Source organism: Lithobates pipiens, unplaced genomic scaffold, assembly GCF_037356315.1.
Source record: "Lithobates pipiens isolate NorthernLeopardFrog02 unplaced genomic scaffold, aLitPip1_a1.2 Scaffold_16, whole genome shotgun sequence".
In the NCBI taxonomy this organism is placed as follows: domain Eukaryota; kingdom Metazoa; phylum Chordata; class Amphibia; order Anura; family Ranidae; genus Lithobates; species Lithobates pipiens.
Genome location: NW_027507748.1, coordinates 107,866,413 through 107,888,381, shown reverse-complemented (window position 1 = coordinate 107,888,381; position 21,969 = coordinate 107,866,413). Strand labels below are relative to the sequence as shown.

At 41.6% G+C, this 21,969-nt stretch overlaps 1 protein-coding gene across 1 annotated transcript in view; it reads left to right on the top strand.

Moving 5' to 3' along the window:
- Nucleotides 1-3,960: 3,960 nt before the first annotated feature.
- The window catches only part of ACE2 (angiotensin converting enzyme 2), a 103,184-nt gene continuing 85,175 nt past the window's right edge, over nt 3,961-21,969 (top strand). The window contains exons 1-2 of the mRNA XM_077480237.1: nt 3,961-4,319; nt 20,163-20,321. Of these exons, the coding sequence (XP_077336363.1) occupies nt 4,134-4,319; nt 20,163-20,321 (345 nt within the window). The 5' untranslated portion in view covers nt 3,961-4,133. The remainder of the gene's footprint in view (nt 4,320-20,162; nt 20,322-21,969) is intronic.

Below are 21,969 nucleotides of genomic sequence, written 5' to 3'. Positions count from 1 at the left end.
TAAACAGCAATGCCTGAAAGAACAACCTGAATAGCAGAAACAAGCAGACAATAAGCAATGCAAATCAAAGCGTACTATACCAAGATATAGTCCACAATGAGAAACTAATGCTTACTGACTGCACGCACTGATAATCAGATACGTAAAGACAAGCAGAAACTGAAGAGCAGTACCGAACTGAAGCACAAATCTGAAAAGAGCGAATCGTCTCTCACCAAACTTCTACTAACACACGATAGACACGAGATCAGCAGAAGGAGCACAAAGGGTGCCGGACATGGTACTGAACTTCCTTTTTCTAGTGTCGCCGTACACGGCTTATGTCACCGCGTTCTTGGCAACCGGAAATTCTGACAACTTAGTCCGATCGTGTGTATGCAACATCACTTCTGGACCTCTTCCGGAATTAATCCGTCGGAATAACAAGGGCTAAAAGGGAAGCTAACACCTGATTACAACTTTCCACTTTCCGTACTTCAAAGGGAACAGAACCATTCAGTGGCAGGCAAGCTATTTGCACCTGCCAATGCTGACACATAGTATATAAACTTCCACAAGATGCATGTCATCCTAAAAACAATTTAAAAGAATCACAGCTCAATATCCAAATAACTACCCGGTATTATGCGAAATATCATAAAGTGACCAGGGTACTATTTTTAAGCCCCATTTTGCATGAATGTGGTTATTGAGGTGAATAGTCAGTTCAAAAAAATAGCTTAGTGCAAATCATCCAAACAATTGATTTTAAAGTGGTTGTGAAGCCACTGTATAATAAACATACCATCCCCTCAGTTAGCTAACAATATGTGACCTAGTGTTTGTCCTTAAAAAAAAATAAAATGCTGATTTATACCATATATCAGAGGATCTCCCAGTGCTCACGTGACTCCTTGGCTCTCTCCTCTCCCTGGCTGACAGCTATAGTGGGGTGTCATGGTTATGCAATAGAGTTCGTCTGCTTACCTGTCTCCATGTGTTCATTTCTAGAGACCAGCCGAGCCTCACCTGACTGCTTTTATAATCCATCATCTGGCATGGCTCCACCCTAGCTCCTATCAGACTACTCTATATTAACCTGTGCACTGCTAGCCAATCCTGCTGATCAACCTTTGTGTGTTAGCTTCCTGTTTCCTGCCGTGTGCTCTGCTACTGTTTTCCGTTACCGACTTTGGCGTGTCTTGACTATCCCTGTTTGCCTGTGATCCTGACCTTTTGGCGTGTACCCGACTATTCTTGTCTGCTTGTGGCCCCGACCTTGGCTTTGTCCCTCACCATCCCTATCCTCCTGTTGCCTACTGTGGTTGTGAGCTGGGGGACCCTGGGGGTCGCGACCTGGAGCCAGTTGCAGCCAAGTCCATCCTCACCACCAGAGGCGCTGGTGAACACCTGCTGGCTCTTAGACTCCGCGCCCCAGGGAATCTTACGCTCTAACCCCAGTGGGATCTGTCCCCCGTCTGCAGAAGTCAGCCTACGGTGTGCACCTGTCACCTTGCCTCAAGGTGACCTGACACGGGGGGGGCAGAGGATGGATGAAAGAGCCAGGCAGTCACATGAGTGCCAAGAGATGCTCTGACATAAGGTGTAAGTCAACATTTACTTTTTTTTTCAGCGCAGACACTAGGAAACATAATGTTAGCTAATAGAGGAGATGGTATGTTTATGATACAGATATTATAGTATCAGGAAGGGAAGGGGTGGGGAGCAGAGTGGCACAGACTAGCTGACAGGCAGGGAGGGGAGGGGGAAAGGACAGGGGAGAGCAGAGAGGAGAGCTCTGGATGACGGAGGCAAATAAGCTGACCACGGTGTCAGGGCTCAGCAGCCATGATAAACCATGATCAGTTTATATGGGGGAGGGCAGAACCAGGCAGGGTCAGCCAGGTGTTTTAGGTTATACAAGGGGCAAAATTACACAGCACAAGCACTGTGCTGTTATACATGCTTTCAGGGAAAAGGATCTATTATTTTGTGGGGGAGGGGGGGTTACAAACATTTTAAATACTGTATGTGATTACAATTAGGAAATAAGTGAAACTAAACTATTAATACATATATTCATGTTTGGCAAACTTAATAAGATGCTGATTACTACTGAGTCTAGCAGCTAGTAGATACAATTGAATACATAAAGCAAAAACATTACAGTTAAAATGGTTTAGAATGCATTCTCTGCATTAAGGTAAAAAAAAAAGTCTGCATACAGCTCCCCCATCCAGCCCCCCCTATACTTACCTAAACCTGATCTCGATCTAGCAACGTGCACAAGAGCAGAGGCTCTCTTGGCTTTTTCTTTCATCATTGGCTCAGACAAAGCAGCAGGAGCCATTGGCTGTTAATCACAGCCAGTAAGGAGGGAGTGAGAGTGAGACTGAACTGCGCTCTGTGTGTCAATGGACACACAGAGCGGGACTCCGGGAGGAGCACACGTGAGCGCCCCCATAGCAAAAAGCTTTCTATGGGGGCATTTGGTAGGGATGAGGAACCAGGAGCACCAACAGGGAACCCGAGATGTGGAGCTACTCTGTACAAAACCATTGCATACAGAACAGCAAAGTATGACATGTTTGTTATTTTCATAAAAAAAAAAAAATAAGCGTTTACAATCACTTTAATGCAAGCAAAATAGCAGACTGGTGCAGAATGCTGTATGTGCTTTGCACCAACTGTTGCTTCCTTAGTGTCTGTGAACAAAATCTGAGAGGGGTGGGGCAGGTAAAGGAGAGAAAGGAGTCAGTCCCAGATTAGCCAACAGTAGTGATTTGGACAGGAGTTTTAATTTGTCCAATCAGCTGTTCCCTCTGACAGCAGACAACCAGCCTGCATTTAGAGAGAAGGGATTGCAGATTGGCATTACGTCTAGTGAAAATAGACCTATTGACGATTTACTAAAAATAGAAAAGAAAATAGAAAAGGTCCTTGACTTTTAGTGACACCAATGGTTTTATCAATGGAGCACATCCAAGTTATTGAATCCATATGTTTTCCTATTATTTCTGTGGGGGAAGGGGGGAGGCATTAATGAGTCCTTCCATGAGCAAATGTCCCTTTTAGGTTTCTACACACAAAGCAAAGATGTGTGAGTGACACTAAGGCACCCAAAAAAGGATGTTCCATGGCATGTGATGTCATGGCACAGGGCCAATACTTTCTGACATTATAGCTATTTAATATGTAGCTGTGTGAAGCTAACAGACACTATATAATGATGCCTTTCTCTTTGCTGCACGGAAATGCCAAGATGTAGCTCAGTGTAATGTATTCATGTTAAAATACCCTTACTAGTCCTCATTTCAAATGCACTGATGAAAGTTTCCAGAAACAAAATACTGCTTGAAATGTCATCTCAATAATAAAACATTTGTGCTTTTTTCATAATCCTGCTCATCCCCCAAGGAAATTGGCACACTTGCCCAGTATAAAAAATTGAGGCCCTGTTACAGGGGGACTCACGTGACCATGGAATGTGATACTCATACACAATTGGGTCTTTGGTTCGGTGTACATTTTCCAGAGTCATGTGCTATATGAGGACAGAGCTCCGACTGCACTTCCTAATTCACTGCTGAAATCTTTCTCTGAGTTAAAACTTTTCCGACACTGATTTCTATAAAAAAAAAAGTGCATAGTAAGAAAGCTTAAAAGTATGTATGCCTTAGTAAGAGTTAATAACAGTATAGTAGAAATAACATAATATGACATAATTAATGGGGAAAACTGCATAGAGACCTTTAAACAGAATTCTTTAAAATGTTTGTTAAAAGTAAAACTTGCCAGAAAACAAATTGCTAAAAAAAAAAAAAAACTGTAATAGTTAACTGTTATCAAGTTGAACTATTCGATGGTAAACATAGGCGAGATAATCTCTCAGTACTACCATTTGATTTTATTATTAGGTGATTTCCTAGTGGAATATAAAAATCTGCTTTCCTTACCTCCTACCAGTGATAACGAGGACAGTGAACAGTATCATGATAATAAAGCATCTTATCCAAATAAGACAAACACTTCCTGAATTGCTGTAGGAAACCTTTGGCAGTGTGGTACAAAGGCTGGAAACATACACTGATGTTCAGCAGCACTGAGTGAACGGAGCGTCAGTCAGTTTGGGGAGTCTCAGCTCAGGGAAGAAGATGTGGGGTCCTCTGTGGCTTCTCTGCTCATTGGCTCTGTTTAGGTCTTCTACTCAAGATGTCACCAGCGATGCCAGAGCGTTCTTACAGGAGTTTCAGGCTGTTGGAGAAAAGCTGTATCACCAATCTGCGTTAGCACAATGGGAATACAACACTAACATCTCTAATGAAAATGCTCAAAAAATGGTACGTACAACTTTTTATACATTACTGTTGTGGGTAGATTTATAAGTTGAAAATTTTGTTTCAACAGCAAAGACACAGAAGAACAATCCGTTTTAGTATTCAAAACTGTAGCAGTGTGTCAAAAGGAGCTCATATTTTGCTGTATTGCAAATTCCAATCCATAAGCTTTGGGTAATTTTCATCAAATGACCATGCAACTTTGTTTGGCATCACTTCCTATAATAGCAACTTGGCACTTAGAACAAAACACATAAATGTTATCTTAATCTGTATTGATTAGTGTTCACTGATGACTCTGCAATGGATTCTTGGGTTCCTGTATTGCTCGGGGCAGACTTTCTCAACCTTTTTAATACAAAGGAACCCTTGAAATAGTTTTCACGTCATGTTTTTTTAAACACTCCTCTACTGTAAGCCCTTGCACACACGGTCGGACATTCCGGCGGAAAATGTCCAATTGGACCGTGTTGTGGGATAATCCGACCGTGTGTGGGCTCCATCGGACTGATTCCATCAGAATATCCGACCGACAATGTTTTAGAGCTGGGCTGTAACATTTTTCGACAACATGATCCGATCGGACTTTGTCTGATCGTTTGTAGAGAATTCCTGATCGGACAAAGTGCTATGCATGCTCAGATCAAATTCCTAGACCAAAGCTATTGGCTACTAGCCTGAACGTAGTCCCATCTTAATGAAATAACGTCATCACGTTCTGAACGATTGGATTTTCCGAAAACTTTGTCCGACCGTGTGTATGCAACACCAGTTTCGGACAAAATCCGTCGGATTTGGTTGTTGGAATGTCCGACCGTGTGTACAAGGGCTAAGAATTTTTTTTTTCAGTAACAATCATAAATTAAAACAGGGAAAATTGTAGTGCCTCTTACATTGGTGAAAGGTGGAAAAGTGCTTTCTTATACTGGCAGTCATAATGGTAAATGGGAGAAGAACAGTTTTACACTGTTGACTAGTGGGAACACTGCACCCCTTACATGCAGCTAAAAAGATGATTGTTATCAGTGGTTACCGGGTGCTGGAAACTCTTGATTGCTCAAGGAAACCCTAGCACCAACAGGCTTCCATGAACCCTTAGCTGAGAAACCCTAGTATTCTAAGTATTAGCTGATGTACTTGCTAAGGCCTAAAGAACAGACTAATGTATGCTTAGTGCATTTTACGACATCATAGTAGGTGCAGATGGTGGGGAAGCCTGGCTTGTACCATGTTCTCAGAGTTCAAAGTGCTAGAAGTCTATTAAAGTAGAACCATAGACAAAACTTTTTTTCACTTTGGATAGAGCAGGGGAGGGTTATAACACCTATCAGATTTTTTTTTCTATCTACGTCTTACTGGAGAGATTTACCTTCACTTCCTGTCCAATAGCCAAAACAGAAAATGCGGGAATTCCTTGGAACCCCCCAGGTCACCAGAACTAGTGTCCTCATTGGAAGATTTCCCCTCTATTACTTTTCTGGGGAAAAAAAACACATTTGGGACAGGACAAATAGAGAGAGTGAACCTCCCTAACAGGGGTACAGACGGCAATTAAAGCCTAAAATTCGCAGATTATCGCCATTACTAGTAAAAAAAATGATTAATAAAAATGCCATAAATACAGTGGATATAAAAAGTCTACACATCCCTTTTAAAATGTCAGGTTTCTGTGATTTAAAAAAAAGAGACAAAGATAAATAATTTCAGTACTTTTTCCACATTTAATGTGACCTATAAACTGTACAACTGTGCACACCTTTAAACTAATACTTTGTTGAAGCACCATTTGATTTTATTACAGCACTCAGTCTTTTTGGGTATAAGTCTATCAGCATGGCACTTCTTGACTTGGCAATATTTGCCCACTCTTCTTTGCAAAAACACTCCAAATCTGATAGATTACGAGGGCATCTCCTGTACCCAGCCATCTTCAGATCACCCCACAGATTTTCAATCAGATTCAGCTCTGGGCTCTGGCTGGGTCATTCTAAAACGTTAATCTTCTTCTGGTGAAGCCATTCCTTTGTTGATTTGTATGTATGCTTTGGGTCACTGTCATGCTGAAAGATGAAGCTCCTCTTCATGTTCAGCTTTCTAGCAGGAGCCTAAAGGTTTTGTGCCAATATTGACTGGTATTTGGAACTGTTCATAATTCCCTCTACGTTAACTAAGGTCCCTGTTCCATCTGAAGTAAAACAGTCCCAAAGCATTATGCTGCCACCACCATGCTTCACTGTGGGTAGGGTGTTCTTTTGGTTATGTGCAGTGTTGTTTTTGTGCCAAACATATCTTTTGGAATTATGGCAAAAAGGTTTAACCTTTCATCAGACCATACATTTTCCCACATGCTTTTGGGGTGTGTTTTTGCAAAATTTAGCCGGACTTGTATATTTTTCTTCATAAGAAAGGCTTCCTTCTGTCTTGTCACTCTACTCCATATCCCAGCCATATGAACAATATGGGAGATTGTTGTAACATGTACTTCACAGCCAATGATTGCCAGATATTCCTGCAGCTCCTTTAATGTTGCTGTAGGCCGCTTGGCAGCCTCCCTGACCAGTTTTCTTCTTGTATTTTCATACATTTTGGAGAGACGTCTAGTTCTTGGTAATGTCACTGTTGTGCCATATTTTCTCTACTCAGTGATGACTATCTTCACTGTGTTCCATGGTATATCTAATGCCTTGGAAATTCTTTCGTAACTTTCTCCTGACTGATACCTTTTAAGAATCAGATCCCTCCGATGCTTTGGGAGCTCTCTGCGCATCATAGCTTTTGCTGTAGGATGCAACTAAGAAAATGTCTGGAAAGACCTACTAGAACAGCTGAACTTTGTTTGGGGTTAATCAGAGGCACTTTAAATGATGGCAGGTGAGTAATGACTCCTATTTAACATGAGTTTGAATGTGGTTGCTTAATTCTGAACACAGGTGGAAAAAGTTCTGAAAATGATTATATTTATCTCATTTTTTTTTACAGACTTTTTATATCTACTGTATATCTCCTATTTTGTAAACACTATAACTTTTGTGCAATCCAATCAATATACTCTTATTGCAATTTTTTTACCTAAAATATGTAGAAGAATACATATTGGTCTAAACTGATGAAGACTTTTTTTGGGATATTTTTTATTTAACTGGTTCCTGACCAGCCTTCAGCAGAATGGCATGGCTGGGCAAATGGGCCATCCCATGCACGCCGGCCGGACCTCCGTGAGTTGGGTCGCGATCGCCTCATGGAGAGGAAAAACGGGGAGATGCTAATGTAAACAAGCATCTCCCCATGCTGCCTAATGACACTGTCACTGACCTGCGCTCCCTGTGATCGGGAGCAGAGATCAGTGACGTGTCACACATACTTATCCTTACACTGCCCCCTAGTGGTTAACCCCTTCACTGCCAGTTTCATTTACACAGGAATCAGTGCATTTGTATAGCACTGATTGCTGTATAAATGACAATGTTCCCAAAAAATGTGTCAAAAATGTCCAATGTGTCCATTGTCACAGTCATGATAAAAATGACCAATCGCCACCATTACTAGTAAAAAAAAAAATTATTAATAAAAATGCCATAAAACTATCCTCTATTTTGTAAACGCTATAACTTTTGCGCAAACCAATCAATAAACACTTATTGCATTTTTTTTACCAAAAATATGTAGAAGAATACATATCGGCCTAAACTGAGAAAAAAAAATTATAGATTTTTGGGGGATATTTATGATAGCAACATTTTTAAAATAATTAGTTTTTTTTCAAAATTGTTGATTTTTTGTTTATAGCACAAAAAAATAAAAAACCGCAGGGGTGATCAAATACCACCAAATGAAAGCTTTATTTGTGGGATAACATGACTAGGTAGACTGATCCACCCCTTTACCATGAGAAAGGACCCACCTAATGCAGGCCAGCCCTTTGTCGTGGGGGATTGAGCTATACAAGGCCTCTACATCTATCGCCACCAAAGTGGCGGTGGGTGAAATGCATATTCCATCAATACTCTGAAGCAGTTTCATGGTGTCCTGCATGTAACTTGGTAGCTTGGCCACATAGTGGCGAAGATAACCATCCACATATTCACTAAATTTTTCTGAGATAGAGCCATTACCTGATATTATTGGTTGACCAGAGGGCCTATGGAGGCTCTTATCTAATTTGGGAAAACAATAAAACGTTGGTGTACGTGGATTTTTTGTTCTTATATACTCCCATTCATTCTTATTTATTATGTTGTAGTCAGAGCCTTATCCACAAGGTCATAAAATTCCTGATGGAATCTCACAATTCTCCCACCGGGAATTTTTTGGTACCAATCCTTGTTGTTTAGAATCTTATTGCACATTTCCACGTAGAGTGAGTTGTCCATAACCACTATGTTTCCACCCTTATCAGATGGTTTGATTGTTATAGATAAGTTACTCGTTAGTGATTTCAAAGCCTGTCTTTCCTCCAAGGATAGATTGTCCTGTTCAAAGTGTGGTATATTGATTTTACATATTTCTTTACAAGTAAGTTTAATAAATGCCAGGACATTGGCGTTGGTACTCAATGGTGGAAATTTATCAGATTTCTTTTTTAGTGTAATTTTAGAAGTTGTAGGTAATTTGGATTGGTTGTAGCGACCTACAATTCCAAGTCAATCCGATCGATCAAATCTAGAGGATCATTTTCCTCCAAAAGATCAATGAGATTGTCAAGTGCCTTTAATTCTTGTGGTTAAAATTCTGGTTTCAAGCGAGTCCAGTGAGCTGGAGACCAAAGAGGGGTAAATTTCCGCATTATACATATAATTTTTTTATTTTATTTGGATGCTGGAACACTTATAAATTTGTATGGTCAATGTATATGCTTTCAAACAATAGTAAATGGAATTAGATAATGTACAATGATTACAGACTGTTCTTATTAGGACATTATATGTGTGTAAATTATTCTTGTCCAGACTAAGGGGACTCCCCCAGGCATGATATTTAAATGAATATTTCATTTTTATTGTTTCACTTTAAGCATTATTAAAATCACTGCTCCTGAAAAAAACTGGCATTTTAAAACCTTTTTTTGCATTGATACATGTCCCCTGGGACAGGACCCAGGTCCCCAAACACTTTTTATGGCAATAACTTGCATATAAGCATTTAAAATGAACCCGGCTTTCGATTTTTCCCATTAGTGTCCCAAAGACTTTAACGGTGTTCGCATGTTCGTACACATTTTCTGTCTGTTCGTATGTTCTGGCGCAAACTGAACCGAACTTCCCTAGTCAAGTCCATCTATTGCACCTAACTCTACCTTCTCCGCAGGTTGACAATATTGTCCAGGTTTGGCTCTGTTGCTCCTCCATAGAGTGCAGCCACTCAAAGACTGGCCATACTTCCCTTCTGCGCCCAGAAAGAAAAAAAATCTGTCCTATGGCATCTCAGCCATTCAGGAACAGCCTTGTACAGCGTATTTGTATAAATGATATACAAGTTGTTCTCTGAATGGTGAAGAGGTAGACAGATTACATCATGATCAAAAGTGTAATACTACAACAAACCTTTCGTCCAACCTCAGAATGATTGCATTTGTTATTTTGAAAAGCCAGTATAAAGAAAAGAAGTGTGTTACGACTTTATGGTCTGTGTAGCCGGGAACATGGAAGGGGTATGTTTTTTGGCTGCATAGTTTATGCTCTTTTTAGAAGGTTGGGAGGTATACAGTTTGGGATCCAATATATTTACATTAAAGCGGGACTGTACTGGGGAAAAAAATATTAAAAGCCAGCAGCTATAAATACTACAGCTGCTGACTTTTAATAAATGGACACTCACCTGTCACGGGGTCCAGCGATGCCGGCAGCCGAGGTCGATCGATCGCTCGGCTCTCGGCTGCTGCCGCCACCATTCTAGGTGAGGGAATCAGGAAGTGAAGCGAATCGGCTTCACTTCCCGGTTCCCTACTGCGCATGCGTGAGTCGCGCAGCGCAATAGGAATTGTCCGCGCTGTCTCTGGGACCCGTGTGTGTCCCAGCAGACAGCGCAGCAGGACAGGAAGAGGCATAGACTCCCACGGGAGTCTATGCCCGGAAGTGGGTGTAAATACCTGTCTTTGACAGGTATCTCCACCCCCCTCCCCCCTGAAAGGTGCCAATTGTGACACCGGAGGGGGGGAGGGTTCCGATCAGCGGAAGTTCCACTTTAGGGTGGAACCCCGCTTTAATGCTCTCTCAACCTGCATATAACTAATTTGCACTGCATGATAGGAAGGTTTATAATGACTTTGTAACGACCCAATTTGCTCCTAATATAGAAGGCTGTACAGAAGAACATTGAAATACATTGTCATTTGGATTTAACTACAAATGGCAGGCTTTCAAAAGAGCTTTGTATTAGGCATAATAAGGTAGAAATGCTATACTATACTATAGCTTCTACAATTCTAAGGATCTTGTGAAAACAGTGATAATGCATGAGAAATATAACACTAATGCTTAAAAGCTCAGGTTTTGTTAGCGTTGTTGCATTGTTACATACTGTATATGTAAAGTATATTATGGCCATAAAGTAACAAAACTGGAAAAGATCAACCTTTCAATGATAAAGACTAATGTGAGCAGATGAAATGGATTTGTAACATCTAAAAGCAAAACGCTTGAATAGTGCTTGACTTGAATAATGAAAATGGTTTTATTTGCTAATTGCGTGATAAAAAAATATTACTTCCTTCCTTTGTATTTAGCCATGCATGGCTGCTGCAGATTACCTCTATTGATAGAGACTTCCCTGGTCCAGGCTCCAGACACTATTACCTCCAGCATCAATGTCAAATATGAGTTATGGGTTACTCTTCCCAACCAGCACTAGGACAGATTACTTCTGTCTTTCTTGTTTGTCTTTTTTTTGGTTTGAAAAGGCACTTCTTTTAAATGTCCTCTTACCCCCCTCAAACAAATGTAGCGCTTACCCCCTGAAAGAGCTGCTTGATGTTTTGGGTCCCCTGTTCTTGTTCCCGTGACTGTGAACAGTTTTGTAGTCTCTGACACACCTGGCTGAGCTGAGAATATAGATGCAGACACCTGTGCATATGAATACCACCCAAACACAGCAATACATATAAACCAGAAAATGACACAGATGCTTTAAGTAGCAAAATATATGGAAATTTGTGCAAGTAAGAAAGGGTTATACAGGGATATTTCAGCAAGGAAAGGGTATACTGAATTGGATCACCACGAAGAGTTAAAATACAGCAGTCAACTCTTAAACATCAACAAACAGTAGTATTGTATTTGGTAACCGATATAATTAGCATGCTGCAAATAGTACTTCATAGTCCATCTCTTTCTTGAACCTACATGGGGTAGCCTAACTAAGGGGAAGACCTATAGGTGGATACCGCAGCAGCAGTCAGCAATCAGTAGTGCACACGTGCTAAACCTTCTCATGGCCAGCTTGTTGACAAATTGGAATTCTCTGACTGCATGGCAGGCTCCTCACAGTCTAGGTCAGGGTCCAAGGCTCCAGAGTAGCGTCTGCTCTGCCTCCCCTGCCCCAGGCTGGTATACGCTCTGCCTTCCCTGCCCCAGGGTGATACCCGCTCTTCCTCCCCTGTTCCAGGGTGATACCTGCTCTGCCTTCCCTGCTCCAGGGTGATAACCGCTCTGCCTCCCCTGCTCAAGGGTGGTATCTGCTCTGCCTTCCCTGCTCAAGGGTGGTATCCGCTCTGCCTCCCCTGCTATAGGGTGGTATCTGCTCTGTCTTCCTTGCTCTAGGGTGGTATCCGCTCTGCCTCTCTTTCTCTAGGGTGATATCCGCTCTGCCTCCCCTGCTCCAGGGTGGTATTCACTATGCCTCTCCTGCTCCAGGGTGGTATCCGCTCTGCCTCTCCTGCTCCAGGGTGGTATCTGCTCTGCCTCTCCTGCTCCAGGGTGGTATCTTCTCTGCCTCTCCTGCTCCAGGGTGGTATCTGCTCTGCCTCCCCTGCTCTCAGACAGAGATTGCTGGCTCACAATCCTCACTGTGCTCACAGATAGGCCACAATCTCTCTCAGCCCTGGTTTCTCCCTGCAGAAAAAAAGAGACCCTTATTTCTCCTTCAGTCCAGCAAAACTAAGGCTGTCCCTCCCCATTAATGTCTCTCTCTTGGGAATTGTAGTTTTCCAGACAACCTGTAGTATAGCTCAGTCTCTACAGCAAACTATACTTCCCACAATCTTCCACAATTTGTCCTCTTGTACTCTTTCGTACTCAAATACTTTCGTATTTTGTACTCCATGAGCCCCGGGTACCCTCTATTTAATGTAGTCAAGATAACACACTGGCTGCATCTGTGTAGTCCTTTGTGGCTACACACACAGAAGCAGCAACAGCACAGTGAGACTAGAGATGCTCCACTCCTACCAGTAAGATATTGGACTACACAAATCTTTCTGTAAATATCAAAAATTCTAATAATAATTTGTTTATGTTAATGTGACTTATGTCAGTAGGAAAACAATTGACATGAAGTTCAAATAACATAAATATTATCTGCTGTTGAGGCTCATTCACAAAGCACACATGACTTGGGGGGGTGGGGTGGTAAAAGGTCTTGTTGGTCCTTTAGCACCTGCAGGAATCGTCCCAGGCCCTCTACAACACCCCCTTTTTTCAATGGGTAGTCTCAGCAGGATTTACAATCTTGTCTATTTTGCGACTGATAGCCATATGTGTGCACAATCAAAAAGCAGAATCCGGCTCTGACTGCTGTGAATATGATTTAGAAAGAATCAATGTGTATTAAAGCACTAAGCTTATGTTTTTGACCTGATCCTGAAAATAAAAGTATATGCAAAAAAAGCAGGAACCAAATTTCTGCCATAATTCAGATTCTTTCTGTGATTCCAGAAATGTTATTTTTACATTGTTGGTTTCTTTCCTTGTTATCTAGATCAGCCTTTTTCAACCAGGGGTGCCTTGGGGTTTCTTCAGGGGTGCCTTGGCAAAATGTTTAAAATTTGCCCAAAAATTGCCTACAAGCCAGTGTGTGCATGAAGGATGAAGGCTGCCTTTTTAGTTACACTAAGTCACAAGTTTTCATTGTGCACCATTAAAACCTTCTAGCAGTCGACATCCTAACGACCAATGGCATCATCAGTTGATAAGAAGCATGTCAGTTGGCTGCATAGGCTCCTTGTTTAACCCTTCCCTGCCCCTCTCCATCAGCGTAGGGGTCACATTAGTTGAGTGATGGAGAAAAACTGAGGGAGAAGAGAAACATTGGGACACTAGTCTGTACCAGTTTGCAAAAGTATAGTTACTTTGGAAGAATAGATTACCTCTAACATTGGTTGTCCTACTTAGACTTGTGGATGTTGCTGCATTATGTAAAACTACAGTATTAGAATCGCTTTTACATTTTAGAATGGGGTGCCTCAAGATTGTCCATGTTTTTTTTAAAGGGTGTCTTGACTGAAAAAAAGGCTGATAAACACTGATCTAGGATTTATTTTTTTTACTTCTTAGTCAACAAATTCCTGACTGTCATGCTAATCTTCCTACTTCAATAATAGTCACTGACCTCTAGCACAATTGACATGTCTTGACTATGACATTCCTGATCTGCATACTTGTTTTGGGTCATGAATCAGGAAGTATTAAATCCAGTAAGTATAATAGCCAGACAACTAACAACTTTAGAAGGTCAGCACTGGAAGCTCTTATGTTTCTTTCAGGAAACATTTACTGTACTTTACCAATACATGGAAAACTGCTTAACATTTTACCATGAAAAAAAAAATGCACCAATGGAAGGAACACCAGATCAAATGATAAGAGTCTACATTATTTTATTGAATTACACTAAACTACTATACTACAATACATCATTAAATGTGATTTGAAGACCAGAAGAAACTCCTCCTTTATCACTGATGAAGAGGGAGTTTCTTCTGGTCCCCAAAACACTTTGGCTGTTTTTTTTGTGTAAACCAATAAATTAATTTGGACACTTTTATCATTTGATCGGGCACCCCTTCTATTGGTGCATGTTTTTTTTTCTGGTAACTGGCTGGGAACCCAGAGGAAGGTAGCCCTGTCTGTTCTGAGCACCCTAACTTGAGCCGGTGAGCTCTTCAAATGTTTTTGTCCTCTCACTACTTCGTATGATATCACAGTCGCAGCACCTCTTGGATGCTCGATTCCTCATCTGAGTTAACGTTCTACTCTTTCCATCTTCACATACGCAACTTATTTTTGCCCCTCACCACTCAGTTCCACTTTCAGGAGTAAAGAAAGGACACTTTATGGAAGCACTGAGGCATGATTTGGAGCTTGCACAGGTCAGAGCGCTTTCACGTACCTGTTGGAGATCGAGCTGAAGAGGGGTTTTCTCATGCTTTCTTGTTCAACAATCCTAGTAATGGTGACAGGGGATGCGAGGATACAGACTGGCATGAGGACCAATGTTGCAGGCAGCACCTGAAGGCAAGAGTGTAGCTAGGACACAAGCTGAAGGTTGTCAAGATACAGGCCAAGGTCAACAACAACCAGGCAGCTAGGTACAGGAACATAAGAGGAACATAAGGTAGAAGCAGTGTCAAGATACAGGCCAAGGTTAGTTAACCGGATGTAAAACATTTAAAAATCTGTAAACATGGGCTAAGGTCCCAACAGACAGAAAAGGATCTAGAGACAGGTTTAAGGCAAACTGGGTCACACACAGAAAGGTAGAAGTAGCAGGTTGGGTTCCAGATAAATCAGGAAGAAAGCTCAAGACCACCCAGCAATATGTTCATATCAAACTCTAGCTTATATAGGCCATTTTTTGCCAAGACCAGTTATGAGCACACATGTGTGCCTACGTGCACACTTAAACATCTGTGTATGCATGCTAATACATGTCTGGTAATGACTTTTATGCACGTGCTCCTGCTCCAGTGGTCTTCTCGTACTAGAAGAACCTAGACCTACCTCACAGTCTATGTTGTTAACATGTGTGAGATTGCCTCAGCCGTACACCTACTGTATGACTAAGCCCTGGTGGGTGAGGGGAAACATGTCAGAGGCTGTAGCTTGTGAAGTGGTGTAAGGCAGAAGCCATCTCACACATGTTAATAACATAGACTGGACTGGGAGAGTGGCGGTTTTTCTGAGCATACTACACACTACTGGATGGTAATATTTCATGCCGACACCCCATTCCTGAACACCAGCGGGACAATATATATCTTCCTTTTTCGCCTAGAGCGGCACTACAAGCATAAGAAAGACATACCTTAAAAGCACTCTCTCTCTCTACCTCTAAATCACATTAATAGGTGCCTAAATAGCCAGTCACCAAGCACTTGCACTGTCAAGAGAGAAGAAAGGGGGTGAGGCACATGCTCCACTGATATCCTGAGTATATTATTTCTCCTCTGAATGGTGGCATCAGGAAGAAAGAAAGGTATACATGTAAATCTGGGTAGGGCAGTTAAGTAAAGTTAAGTTAAGTAAACCTGTTGTTTTGATTAGAATGGAATGCTATGTAGCACAACTTGTGAGATGGTATATAAACCATAAAGCTCGGGGGACAGCAAACAATGTGCCAGTATGCACTGCATAATTTTGTACAATTTTGTTCTCATCTAACCAGAGCACCTTCTTGCTTGTTTCATCTAACCAGAGCACCTTCCTACATGTTTGCTGTGTCCCCCACATGGCTTCTCACAAACTGCAAATGGGACTTCTTATTGCTTTCTTTCATCAATGGCTTTCTTCTTGCCACTCTTCTACAAAGTCCAGATTTGTGGAGTGCACGACTAATAGTTTTCCTGTGGACAGATTCTCCCACCTGAGCTGTGGATCTCTGCAGCACCTCCAGAGTCACCATGGGCCTCTTGGCTGCTTCTCTGATTAATGCTCTCCTTGCCCGGCCTGTCAGTTTAGGTGGACGGCCATGTCTTGGTAGGTTTACAGTTGTCCCATACTCTTTCCATTTTCGTATGATGGATTGAACAGTGCTCTGTGAGATGTTCAAACCTTGGGATATTTTTTTAGAACCTTACCCTGCTTTAAACTTCTCCACAATTTTATCCCTGACCTGTCTGATGCTTTCCTTGGCCTTCATGATGCTGTTTGTTCACTAAGATTCTCTAACAAACCCAGTGGCGGCTGGTGAAGTTTTAGGATTGGGGGGCACCGGGCCCAGCCCTTCTTTTTGACCCCTCCCACTTGGTGAAAATGGGCGTGGTTTCAGTAAAGTAGTGGGCGTGGCTCTAAGGTGGTGTGGTTAGTGTCTGAGATGAATGAGGGACAGAGGGAGAGGGAGAGAGGGGTGGAGGGACAGCAGGGACAGATCCTACACAACAATAGAAATATGTGTATTCTAGAAAGTTTAACAATCAGCAGATAAAGATATTTCAAACACCTGGTGTTAGCACTTAAATCCTCCTGGCACCATGGTTGTTATGGTGTCAGAATGATTGAAGCGCATTATTTCTATTATAACATTGTAATATAAAATGAAATCATTCAACTCACCATAATGCAGAATCAGTGGGAGCCCTGAGCGTGTCACTAGCCACGTCGCCTACCACCAGATGCCATCAGGTGTCCCCAGGGGAGTCCCTCCTTACATGCAGCCTGTGTCCCACCAAATGCAGCCTGTGTCACCATCAATTGCAGCAGTATGTGTCATCACCAAATTGCAGCAGTATGTGTCACCATCAATTGCAGCAGCATGTGTCCCCATCAAATTGCAGCAGCATGTGTCCCCATCAAATTGCAGCAGCATTTGTCCCCATCAAATTGCAGCAGCATGTGTGACCATCAATTGCAGCAGCATGTGTCACCACCAAATTGCAGCAGTATGTGTCACCATCAATTACAGCAGCATGTCTCACCACCAAATTGCAGCAACCTGTGTCCCACCAAATTGCAGCAGCATGTCTCACCACTAAATTGTAGCAGCAGCATTTGTCACCAAGTTGCAGCAGAATGTGTCACCAAGTTAGGGCAGCATGTGTCACCAAGTTAGAGCAGCATGTGTCACCAAGTTGCAGCTGAATGTGTCACCAAGTTAGAGCAGCATGTGTCACCAAGTTGCAGCAGAATGTGTCACCAAGTTAGAGCAGCATGTGTCACCAAGTTGCAGCAGAATGTGTCACCAAGTTAGAGCAACATGTGTCACCAAGTTGCAGCAGAATGTGTCACCAAGTTGCAGCAGCCTCACATCAAACCCCCCTCTACTTACCTTGCAGTGTGTTGTCCTCTCCAGCGATGTCTCCTCATACTTCCTGGTTCCTCTATCCTGGGCGCAATTGGAGAGAGAAAATAGTGACATCATCTCAGATGTCAATCAAACCTCTCAGCCGCAGTAATATATACTACGAATGGGCGGAAGCTACTCGGCTCTTCACAAAGCGCCACAAGGCGGTCTAAACGCCCGCAAATGAAGCACCACATCTGCTATCTCATGATTGCATAGACGTGGTGCTTCCCATAGGTGCAATGTGTCTGGCGTCAGACTGTGTCCGGCGTCCGAACACAGTGCACTTAAGGACTTTTTTTTTTAAGAGACAGCTTTAAAAAAAAAAAAAAAAAATATATATATATATATATATATATATATATATATATATATATATATATATATATATTATAATATAATTATATTTTTATCATTTTTTTGACATTTTTTTTAATCATTTTTTGACATTTTTTTTTGACTGCCAAGTTTTTTTTTAATGCACAATAAAAAAAATTGTGGAGAATAATACTTGGCTATGTGTTTTACTTCAATTGACAGTTTGGGAGTAGGCAGTTACATGTAAAAAAATACAATGTAAAATTAACAAGGGACACCAACATAGTTGTATCTTTGATCTTAAAAAATAGGGGATAATGGTGTTACTTGCCCAAATAATAAAAAAAAAAAACAAACAAACAAAAAAAAACATAATAATATTATTCTTGATATCACTAGAAAAAAAAGCCTTTAAAAATGTGTTTGCAATAACTCCATCAGTATCACAAGGAAAGCAGCTTCATTATTATCCCATTAAAGAAGAAAAGAATTGTGCAGTGCATTTGGAGATTTTATAATCTGCCACGTCACAAATGTTAATTCTCCATTACGAATGCTAGTTTACAAGACCGACCACTTCTGACTCGTTCTTGCTCCCGAGCATGCGTGTTTGTACTTTGGACTTTTGTCCAACAGACTTGTGCACACACGCACGGAAAATCCGACGATACACATTTGTTCACGGAAAATGTTAAAACCTGCCAGTCAATATTTGTCTGCGGAAAATCCAACAACAATTGTCCAATCGAGCGTACACATGGTCGGATTTTCCACCAACAGCATGTCATCAAACAGTTCCCATCGGAAAGTCTGATCATGTGTGCGAGGCTTAAAGTGTATATTGTAGAGAACTCTGTCGAGAATTTCAGGGGAGGTCAAGTCATCTCCAAAATGAGTGCTTGTGGGTTTGGTTACCAAATGATTTGTATCTAAATTTTAGCCATTTAGAAAATGCCATATAAACCAACTAGATTAAAGTTTATTTTCTCAGAAAATGTATTTCCTATGTTATGTTTCTTTTACTTTACTATAGTTTCTAGTGAAGAATTGCTTCCTGCTAAGCTGCCTGGCTGCATAGTGCTAATACAAACACTCACTAACACCCTATACAAAATGAGTAAAGGCTCATGCATATGGCCAATTAGGGAAATACACCACCCAGACAAGCGTATTTCTGAGGTGGGTAATGTCAGGTGTTTAACCAGTTCCTGATCGGCGCACGACGATGTACGTCGGCAGAATGACACGCGCAGGCAAACTGGCGTACAGGTATGTCCAGTTGAAATCGTTGCCCTGCCATCGCGTGTGCACCGCTGGTCGGGACCCCCTCAATCGCCACGGGGATACCCGCAATCGTCTCACGGGGATGTCGAACGGGGAGATGCCGATGTAAACAGCATCTCCCCGTTCTGCCTAGCAACAAGTGACACTGATCTCTGCTCCCTGTGATTGGAGCAAAGATCAGTGTTCACTAAGACACAGCCCAGCCCCCCACAGTTAGTAACATGCCCCTAGGACACACTTAACCCCTACACTGCCACCCCCTGGTTAACCCCTTCACTGCCAGTGTCATTTACACAGGAGTCAGTGCATTTGTATAGCACTGATTGCTGTATAAATGACAATGGCGTCAAACATGTCCAATGTGTCCGCCATAATGTCGCAGTCACAATAAAGATCGTTGCCATTACTAGTAAAAAAAAATCATTAATGAAAATGCCATAAAACTATCCCCTATTTTGTAAACGCTATACATTTTGTGCAAACCAATCAATAATCGCTTATTGCTTTTTTTTTTTTTTTACCAAAAATATGTCGAGGAATACATATCGGCCTAAACTGAGGAAAAAAATGTTTTTTTTTATATATTTTTAGCAAATGATAGCAAAAAGTAAAAAATAATGAATTTTTTTCATAATTGTCGCTCTTTTTTTGCTTATAGCGCAAAAAATAAAAGCCACAGGGGTGATCAAATACCACAAAAAAAAGCTCTATTTGTGGGAAAAAATACGTCAATTTTGTTTGGGAGCCACGTCGCACAACCGCGCAATTGTCAGTTAAAGCGTCGCAGTGCAGAATCACAAAAAGTGGTCTGGTCTTAAGCCAGCAATATTGTCCGGTCTGAAAGTGGTTAAGTTCAGCCACACACAGGAATCCTGTGCAAATCAGTGGCAGGCTGTGTCATTGCACGTTGATTGATTGTATCTACAGTTAGGCCTGTAGACACTGACAGGTCAACAACATTTCACAGCCTGAGCAGATCTGTTTTAAACAGCTGCTGGTGACATCATTGAAAATATGTATGTTTCTTTATTCTAGAGTGAAGAAGGAGCAAAGTGGTCTGCATTTTACAAGAATGCCAGCGACTTCTCTGCAAGATACCCACAAGACCAAATCACGGACGATATGGTGAAATTACAGCTTATCTATCTTGGACAAAAGGGATCATCTGCTCTACCAACCGAAAACTACACTAGAGTAAGGATGAGAAACAGACTGTATTGACCTCTCTCACTAAACACCCTACTGGGCTAAAAATTATGAATGTTACCAACTTAAAGTATATCTCTAGGACTTGTTTTTCATTTTGGATAAAGTGGAGAAGGCTTAGAACCTTTGTCAGTTTTTTATTTATTTATTACAGGTACTTATATAGCACCATCAATTTATGTATTGCATTACATACACTGTATTACCAAAAGTATTGGGACACCTGCTTTACACACACATGAACTTTAATGGCATTCCAGCCTTAGTCCGTAGAGTTATTGAGTTTGCCCATCCTCTGCAGCTTTAACAGCTTCAACTATTCTGGGAAGGCTGTCCACAAGGTTTAGGAGTGTGTCTATGGGAATGTTTGATGATTCTTCCAGAAGTGCATTTGTGAAGTCAGGCACTGATGTGGACAAGGAATCCTGGCTCACAGTTTTCCGCTCAAATTTATCCCAAAGGTGTTCTACCCAATTGAGGTCAGGACTCTGTAAAATCCAGTCAAGTTCCTCCACCTCAAACTCGCTCATCCATGACTTTATGGACCAAATTATTTGGTGGAGGGGGATTATGGTGTGGGGTTGTTTTTCAGGGGTTGGGCTTGGCCCCTTAGTTCCTAGTTAGTTGAAGGGAACTCTAAAGGCATCAGCATACCAAGACATTTTGGATATTTTCCTGCTCCCAACTTTGTTAAAACAGTTTGGGATGGTCCCTTCCTGTTGCAACATGACTGCACACCAGTGCACAAAGCAAGGTCCATAAAGACATGGATGAGAGAGTTTGGGGTGGAGAAACTTGACTGGCCTGCATAGAGTACTGACCTCAACCTAAAAGAAGACATTTGGGATGAATTACAGCAGAGACTGCGAGGCCAGGCATTCTCATCCAATATCTGTGCCTCACAAAGGCACTTCTGGAAGAATGGTCAAACATTCCCATAGACACACTCCTAAACCTTGTGGACAGCCTTCCCAGAAGAGTTGAAGCTTTTATAGCTGCAAAGGGTGGGTCAACTCAATATTGAACCACTTACAGACTAAAACTGGAATGCCATTTATGTTCATGTGCATGTAAAGGCAGGCAATAGTGTTGAGAGAGGAATCATTGGATCCGGTTTTAAGAATGGTTGCAAAAAGTTTTTAACATGATTCTATAGTCTCATTCAGTCCATATGGCACAAGGGTATTGAGTTGGTATATCCAAAAAGACTCTCTCTGGCATAGTCTTGTGAATCTGTTGTAATTGATGGATTCTTGGATCTGCTCTATAATTGTATCGGTTATTTAATCTGGGTTTCTATCATAGTGGGTGGCAAAGTGGCAAGAAACACTGTGTTCTGTAAATGCCTTTCTGATGTTGGATCTGTGGTGGAAAGTTTTTATGGTCCTTCCGACATATTGGATATCGCATGGGCAGGTTAGTAGATAGATAATATACTTGGAAGAGCAAACGAAATGTGTGTTGATGGGCCAAGACTTCTGGAAGCTGGTGGCATGGAAAGTTTTGTGTCCGTTTGTGAGTATACTGCAAGAGAGGAATCTGGGGTGCTTGCATCGGTAGCATCCTGTATCTTCATTCCTGTTGGAATGTTGTTGGGTAGGTGGTAGTCTGCTGGGGGCTAGATCGTTTTTGATGG